Source organism: Opisthorchis viverrini (genome assembly GCF_000715545.1).
Source record: "Opisthorchis viverrini unplaced genomic scaffold opera_v5_213, whole genome shotgun sequence".
NCBI lineage: Eukaryota > Metazoa > Platyhelminthes > Trematoda > Opisthorchiida > Opisthorchiidae > Opisthorchis > Opisthorchis viverrini.
Window position 1 is genome coordinate 679594 of NW_008751871.1, and position 8965 is coordinate 688558.

Consider the following 8965-nt stretch of genomic DNA (forward strand, 5'->3'; position numbering starts at 1 on the left):
AAACAGTTTTCTAGGTGTGTGGAAATGTCCTGGAGGCGTGGAGGTCCAGAAGCGACAGGACCTGCTCCGGTGTCACGATGCCAGACTGCAACCCTCGGGCAAATGCCAGAAGCAAGCGAACGGTCAGCATGGGATTCCAAGAGTGACACGGTGCAATCCAGGGTTTGTTTAAACCAGACGCTGTAGTCATCGGCTTCTGATACGTAGGTCGTCGTCTGACCGATAGTTTGCTCAGGTTCACCAGATGATGATTCGTCCTGTTGTGCTTTCCAGTTAAGCGCCCTTAACCTGGTTTTGATGCTAATAACCGATCGACCAGGAAAATACTGCTCCAATCTTGCGAACAGCTCGGTTTGCGTGCCATAAGGTGGATATAAATTGTTAGCCAGGCGTAAGAGCGATTGTGACTCTTGCTGGGACCAGCGGGTACCAGAATACTTCACTCGGCCAAGGCTATCCGCATTATGCTGGGTGGGGTGTGCGTGCCGGCGGTGTTGACTCAGGCCAATCTTCGTCGGAAAAAGGCGGGAACAATCAGCGCAGGCCAATTGGGCAACCGTGTTCGTACCAACACTTTCATTGTCGTGAACTCGATGGTGGGCTACCAAGCCAGCTTTCGATTTGCAGCACTTGCCACATCCCTCACACGTGAACCCAACGAGTCTCTCCTGTGTACTGGTTGGAACTGGTGCGGAGGCGCCAGATGATTCGTAGTACACACTGTCGAAAGTAACCAGCACATTGAAACCAAACGGGGTGGTTGGCCCTGCCTGGAGTTGCTGAACTCTTAGCTCACCCAGACAGACGTCCAGGCTACCCGGTCGGCACCACGAGGAGGTGGTTCAGCTCGCCGTATATCAACACACACGTAACACTACTGAACGCACAACCACTAACCCACTGCTACGCACAACTACGCACTGATGATGTCACCTCGATTGGTGATGAAACGTTTGCAACCAAATTGCCCAGCTCAGCGAACAAGCCAACGACCATCGTATGGTTGAGTTTGGAGTTAACAGAGAGAAACAGAATGGGCGTAGGCGTAATGGCGTAACTATTTCAAGCCTCACTTCGCCTGGGGCTTTCTTCTGTCAGTGTTTAATAAATGGGAGAGACTTTCGGTAGCAACCAAAACTAAAGGCACGGGGATGGCAATAGAATGGCAAGCATGCTACTTTTAGGGGTTATCACAAAATGACAAATTAGTATATGATCAGTCTATGAATTATGGAAGAGCGACTAACAATAAGCATACACGGACGGAGACGTTTTTCGACGTTTTTCATCGTCGGTGGTACGTGGGTGGAGTGGTTTTAGCGAATGTTTTCTGTTATATCATTAGTGGCACTATTCTACACCCGACTGACGCGCCACGTAAAACTACCAGCTTGGATTCGTTCCATCCGATTAGGGGAAATCAAGGGGGTCGGCTCACCTGTCGTTAGTGAAAAAAAACTAGCTGCATTTCCATAAAGTGCCATCCCAAATTGAGGTTTTTAGGCGTCTATCACTTTACATTCAGATTATCACCGATGACAAAAAATTTCATCCTGAATCACCCACGCCGTGCACAACACATCGGCAATCGTTCCACAGGCCACAGGGTAAGTACACTAAGTTTGAACTCACTGGTATCTGCAGAACACTCAAATAGGTGTTACATTTTGTTTATTTGACTCTACTGTTGTGCTCGAAAACATCACTGTTCCCTTTGGCTTCCGTAGGAATCACTGTGTTTGATCTATACCGTATAAGTTGATGTATGCTTTCGTTGGGAAATTCCTCCAGTTGGACAAACCTTTTGGCATTATAGGAACGCGTAGCATTGTGTGAAATCATCTATTGGGTAAGTGAACACACTGCACAAAACCATTTCAAGAAATATGTCATATTTGGGGAGAATCATCACGGATAAATGATATGATGCTTCTCCGAGTGCCATGAAATAGATTATTATTTTTACTACTTAATTAATTTGAGTAAGCCAAAATCTAGCTGCGTTTGGCGAACATCCGCAAGCAGTGACCAAGCTGCTTTTTGCTCCCAGCAGCTAGGAAAACGGTGGCGAGCCACGTAAAATGCGGCTCTCTTTACTTTTTTTATCAAAAAAATCCCGCCTAACCAAATTTGTGTGTATGATTTGACGCAGAATTGTACAAAACTACGTGTTTTGAGAGCACCCACATCAATGATCTACAAATCCTGATATAAAATACGAGATTCAAAACCTCACACTGACAAGCTGGTCGGCACGGTGTTGGTGACATGTCCAGTTTAAATTTCCATTGGACCTCTCTAGGTCAAATTAACAATTTTTATAAAACAACGATGCACTTCACAGAATCAGTATAGCTCATTCGTTAAAATGGAGGAAGCTAGGAAAATTAATTGCGATAATCGGTGCTATACTTTGCTTGGGACGGTGCTTGTTCAGTTAGCAATAAACTTGAGTTTCCCTTTTAAACATAAAAATGGGTGTCTGTAAAAATGACGACACATTGCAGCAAACAGTATAGTTGGCACAGCGTACTATATCACAGAGGAGGTAGTGTGCATTTATAAAAAACGAAAAGTAAAAGTCACTCGGTCTGTGCCGTATTTCGAAGTGATCTTATTTAATGGACACTACTGAATGTCTATACTTTGTGGTACTTCTTGCATGCGTAATGAGGATCAAGCAAACGCAATATCGGAAACTAGTGGACGAAGTAGTAGTACTATCCTCGCTGCGCTCATTGGGTAATTTATCCTAAAACCATGGGACGATGTGTTCCTCGTTTGTGAATGTGAGTAATATCGTCATCCACAGCCGCAAACTGCGTTTGGTTCTTCCCGCATCCTGTAGAATTCTTCCACTCCGAAGATTTCGTCACACAGTAACAATATCTTGTTTGGATGGGAAAATTGTATTTTATTTACAAGTTAAACAATGAATAGTGCTTTTAACCGCTTCTGTATTGTCATTGCTAATTCCATTTGAAGTGGTTTGTGCACGGTTGCCGTGGGGCGTAAACGAATCAAAATATTCTACATCACTAAAAATACGCCAACACTGAGTATAGAGTGATTAACAATTTTCACCAATTAATGTGTTTTATTTACGGAGTTTGTAACGCTGAATCCATCGGATTTCTTTATCTTCTTCTTTCATGTTCATCTGCACCAGGACGCAGGGTCTTAATTATCCCCAGCAGGTTTATATTTTTTCAAGTATCTTTCTTCCCCGAAAACGTCCTAGCATCAATTTGTCATTAAAAATTATAAAATTAACCAGAAATCGGACTACTGTGTTGCGGATTCCAAATACAGCAGTACTGCAGTAAAGCATGTTAGCGGGAAATTCACCCCACTTGGTGATGCCTGTGGTTAATCACGATGATCGAGAGGCGAGTCAGTGCACGGCTAGTAAACAAGCGAAAGAAATTTGACCGAGTGGATGAAACATGAAATTGTTTCATAAGCTGAGAGTAGAAATTATATGTTTGCCTATGGAAACTGTTGAAATTTCCATAAAAAGCCTTTCATCACGTGCGAACAGTACTTCAACAGAAAAAGTGTTTATTTTGAACTGGATATAGTGGCTAATTCCAGGGGTCTAGACATGAGATAGCTTCAGCCATTTATGACATAAATGAGGTAATCTTGCTTGAGGTTGTGTCGGATGATAGATTACCGTCGGTTCTACTTAGACAGTTATGTCTGTGCCGCGTAGACATGATATAAGTCCATGTCACCTTTATTAATTTACGTCTGATGTTTTTACGTTTTTTCTAGTCAGTATGGATATGAATATCGTCTGCACCACTGGGGACAAAGTAAACAGGCTACTGTTTCAAGCTACCGACCGCGGCGGCATACGAGATTTGTTCACCCGCCTGAATAATGACTGTTTGCCGACAGTAGCTCAGGTAAAGTACACAGAAGTAAATGGAGTTGCATTCTGAGAGTGGGAAAATATTTAATGGGGAAAAAGTATACGCTTTTGAAGACTGTCTTACTCTCCTTATGACATATGGACAACAAGTTAAACATTAAATCGCTCCGAAATCCCATTTGCACATTCCCTCGCTAGTCATCCTCAACAGGGTCATTGCGGACATTTTAAATTCCTTAATCTCCATTCTGGTGAACTCATAGAATCCCACAAAAGTCACGCGCGATTTTGTAACTGGTACATTGCACAGCAACACATCCTCGGATTTAACAAATAAGGAGACACCGGATACGAAGCGTAATTCTCTCACCCAGGTCAGTGAAGAAAACAAAACACCTTGAGTTTAGTTTGCCAAGTGAAGCTGCTGGCAGCCAAGAAAGTGCCACGTCAGATAGGCCTATTTAATGCCATTTCTCTGATGCACCAGGATGTTGATTATTTGTGTTCATCATTACGCGGTCCTGTTTTCTACCGGTGAAAGGAAGAATGCCTCTGCTTCGGAGTTGTTTATAAGAAAATGCCAACTGAACATGTACAGACTATTGGACAGGGTAGCAAAAATCTCACATGCATCTTGTTTACAAAAACTGAGTATCCTTCCTCTCTTTGAATGCTTCTTCCTCAACTTTTCCGGATATTCATTGACTGTTGCTCATCTCCAAGCAAGTGCTACAAAGCGACTCTACAAATTCCGTAATAGATCTTACTTTTCAAGAGACGCAATGCGGATTTCTGAGAAAACATGCTACTCGTATGTCTCCCCCATCAGTAGTACCGCTGTAACACCGGTATGTCCACATACGCGGTGTAGCTCTGTGATTGAAAGTTTTCTGGTGGTAAACATTCTGACTACTGGTTGAAGCATATTGGGGCTGAACTGAACTATTCTCTGACTGGCAAGACAACAGCTTCTTCGGCATCTTAGGCCGTTAGTGCAAGAACTGCTTATGAAGACCTCTGAGGAAATTGGAAACGTGAGGTTCGTTTGCGATCCAGTTTTTGCCTGCCAAAGGGGTAGATCTATAGATCATACTATTTTACTGCAGATTTTAACCTGATAAACAGCTTCATTTTGGTATTGTCAGATTTCATCTGCATAATAATTTCTAGAAGATGGCGCTCAATATTGTCTTCGCATGGTAAGTTCACAACCTGAATTTGCTAGCTCTCTCCAACTGTATGCTGGATAAATTGCAATCCTTCAGTGAAATATTTGGCGTAGTGTTTACTTGAAGACTGATATCGTTCATTCGTAAAGATTTGCAGTTGTAATAGATGAGTTGTAACAGAGTTGTAACAGATGAGCCACCAAAACAATGGGGGAATCTGAAATAATGAAACCTGTATGCCGTGATCAAGAACAGCTGGTTCGTACTTTTCACTTGATCGCTTTCTCCTGTTTTTCCCCCTTGTCAAACCGGACATGCTCCCCACACTCTCACCTCCTGAAAAGACATATGTACTTTCACCGAATGACTAAGCTGGTTGTTGTTGGGACTTTTCACTAGCCGCAGTCCTATGAAGGATTTTAGCACGTCAATCAGGTTGCTCTATCGGTGGAGGCTTTCTCCGAACACTTGTATATAGATCACGTTATTTTTCGGCTCAGTGGGGATCAAAACAGCAAAATGTATTTATTATGCGCTGAAACTACATGTTATAACAAGTTAACGCATGCCTCTTTGTCGTATCGCTTAATTGCACTTTATCACTTGAGGTCATCACAGAATTCGAGGAAATTCCGCGATGCACGAAAACGGGGCTCTCTGCTTGTAAGTCCTGTAGAACGAGAAAGACCACTGTCGTCCACGAATACCAAGATTGAGAGAAAATGTGAGAGTACGCTATTCAGAAGTCAAAAGCGGACAACTGCTAGCTAAAATGACATCAGAGTCACATTAAATATTTCTTTCCAACATATCAAACTTGACATCATAAAATTGACGTAGGTACCCGTAGGTACGCAAGCAGAGCTATAATATTGTGCCCGATCACTTTGGTTGCGGGTGTACACTGAAAGCTTCACTACCAATGAAAAATAGTAGGGGTATGAAAAATCGGGGTCCACTGCTCTCTTCGTCATCATCATCAGTGAAGATCAACCTTGAAAGTTCACTGTAAAATTCTGCTTCTTGCCTGGTGGGAGGCGCTTGTGGTTGAACTTGAAAACTTCAGTGGAATTGACACCTAATAGAAGCACAACATTTAGGATGAAACTGATGCGAATTAGGGTATATTGGGATGAAATTTGCCAAATCTTCTTTTCAGGTATATTCGCAACTTAATTAGTGGTCTATTTCGTTAGTTCTGAGTCGTTTCACTTAAGCCATAGTTTATCACTACAGAAGCTATGGGTCCGAATACATGTAGAAAAAGCAAAACAAAAGACCGAAATCAACAATTTTTGTAAAACCCGGTATCTGAGATGTGAGCAAGTACTTTTCGATTTTTTATCCACACACTACTACCCCTCTGGATTTCGAATGGCACAAACCTGGAAATCATTTCGTTGAAACGTCGTATGGTTTTGTATAGTCTTTCCACCACAGAGAAGCAAATTAATAGGGTTAGTTTTTTTCTGGAAGTCGATAGCTTTGGTGCACTGCCACTGCCACCCAAAGCAGTTTTGGAAGACCCATCAGAAGTGGCCTCTTCTGAATGATGCCATTTACTCAAGATGTTTTCCAAGGAGGGGGTTATGTGTTATATGGGTCTGTCTGGCGAGTTGATAAGTTCACATATTTGAAATGCGTGCTTTTCAGAGTTGATTTGTTTGGTGTGTGATTTTGGGTTCCGTGTTATAACAACCTATGATCATTGCGCCCAAGGGTTTGAAGAACGCCATTATCTCCTTTATCTGAGAAAAGATAATATCTTAAGGGAATGCAACCGCATTGTTCCAGGGTTACAAACTCTCTGAAGAAAGTGGGATTTATTGTTTTTTAGTTAGCCCATCCCATCAAAAAAGACAGCTGCTTATGCAATAGAGGGCTCTACGCTGTCCATGAATAGTTCAGAAATTCCGAAAATTTTCCGAATTAAGCCAGCTTGCGACCCAAAGAAGCACAAACAAGTGAAAAATGCAAAAGAGATAGTAGTGTGTTGGGGAAGAAAAACTCAGCAATTTGTCTGTCTGACACAGCAGCACTAACAGCACATACTTAATTTCGCAAGGATTATGTCAGTGGTACCCTGCTTCACAAAACTCATGGACTAACAAAATTGTAAATCATGAAAATAACGTGTGATGATAACTCTAAAACCAGACGATTGTACATTTGCTAGGTTCGAATAAGACATCATGCTGAGCCAACCTAATTTAACTAACAGAAGTGACGCCCACTGAAACGCGATATCTTCTAGGAAGAATTGTCACTTAAAATGTTTCGTAAAACTCAATGCAGGTGATCTGGACATAATAAGACCTATAACATGTTTGTAATGTACTACTCATAAGGTTGTTGAAAATCCATCGACAGCCCACAACCGGTTTCGCCCTTCTTGGGGCTCATCAGGTAGGCGCAGTCCCCGGGGTTCCGTCAACCTTATGTTCTACTTACAACCAAATTGCACGAAATTAGCGAATACACACTCATTTGCAAACTAATTTGGTTCACCTGGAACCCAGCTGAATCTCTTGTTTGTGATGTTCTCAGGCAATGGATGGATTTTCGATGGATTTTCAGCAACCTTATGAGTAGTACATTACAAAGATATACATGTATCGCGATATTTCAAATATCATAGCGACTGAAACATGAGGCGGCCTGGTGCATCACGTGCAGTTGCCTGAGAACATCAAAAACAAGTGATTCAGCTGGGTTCCAGGTGAGTCTCCCGAAAGAGCCAAATTAGTTTGCAAATGAGTGTATATTCGCTAAGACCTGTAACAGTTTTGCGCCATCGACAACAAAACCACCATGTTCTTTGAAAACGGTCTTCTCTTCGCGACTTACTCGAATATTGAATTGGCCTCAGTCCCATGTAGCCCACTATTGAAAATCTTCCATTCCAGTCTTTCTCAAGAAGAGATTTTGCGCCACGAATGCATTAGGACGAAATAAAGCAAATTTAAGAGGGCCGAAGTAACATTAATGCTGTTGGAGATGTAGTCTTCTTTCGGTAGTGAGATTATTAGAGAAAAAGCCATGTTTGTATAGAAAACATTATAGTTGTTTTCCTTATAGGTTTCCTTTAGAACTTGTAACTATTAGCATTTATGAATAGTTTAACCCTCGGTCAAGTTAGTAGATCTCGGTTTTCCTCAGGAAGCATTTGAGGACCCTGGCCATAAGGTTTGTCCTGGTTGGCACCAAAGGGAGATCAGAATAGGAGTGAACTGAAATTGATAATTTTCGTGACATTCTTCAGCAGAATGTACTGTGCAATGGCTAATCCACGTGTAGGCTTGTTAATCTGAAAGAAGCAAGACTGAAAATGAGCTGGTGACGATAGATAGCTCACATTAGTTCAGTATATTCAAATTAATTCAGGAAAGGTTTTGACTACCGTCACGAAGAGACTTGACCTTACCATGGTGTGACGGTATGCGCATCTCAGCGACCCACTGAGCTACGCTGGGAGTGCCACGGCAACTCACAGTCTCTCAGACATGGTTGCTAGTGCTTTGCTTTTTTCGCCAAAACAGCTGCCTTGCGATTAGGCTTTTGAGCCAAACGCTTTGAGTGAGCATCCCTATCGTCCTCCTGTCTACTGGTGGGCGCGCTAACAGTATCTTATCCCACATACATCCGTGAACTGCACATATACAAATTAACTCATGCCACGTAAACCATCGTGTACCGCCATCGGCCGGGTCGCCTTACTCGCTGAATACAGCAGGACGGGTAGGCGAAAACAGACTACTGCTGATGCCTCCCTTCTTTCTCTTTCACATACTTTTCCCTTCTCTCCATCCCAGTAATAACTCTCTCCTTTAGGCCCAGCACTTAGGACTGATGACTCCGTTCATCATCATCGGTTTTGCGTGCAACATCTGCTTGTCACATTGCGCCGACATTTCCAGGA

General features: G+C 42.5%; 1 protein-coding gene across 1 annotated transcript; it reads left to right on the forward strand.

Moving 5' to 3' along the window:
* Positions 1 to 464: 464 nt before the first annotated feature.
* On the forward strand, positions 465 to 3947 carry T265_08379 (hypothetical protein; the record flags this gene model as incomplete). Its single annotated transcript, XM_009174163.1, has 4 exons — positions 465 to 678; positions 813 to 997; positions 1526 to 1607; positions 3778 to 3947. The coding sequence occupies 4 exons, from the start codon at positions 465 to 467 to the stop codon at positions 3945 to 3947; spliced, it is 651 nt and encodes a 216-aa protein (XP_009172427.1).
* Positions 3948 to 8965: the final 5018 nt, after the last annotated feature.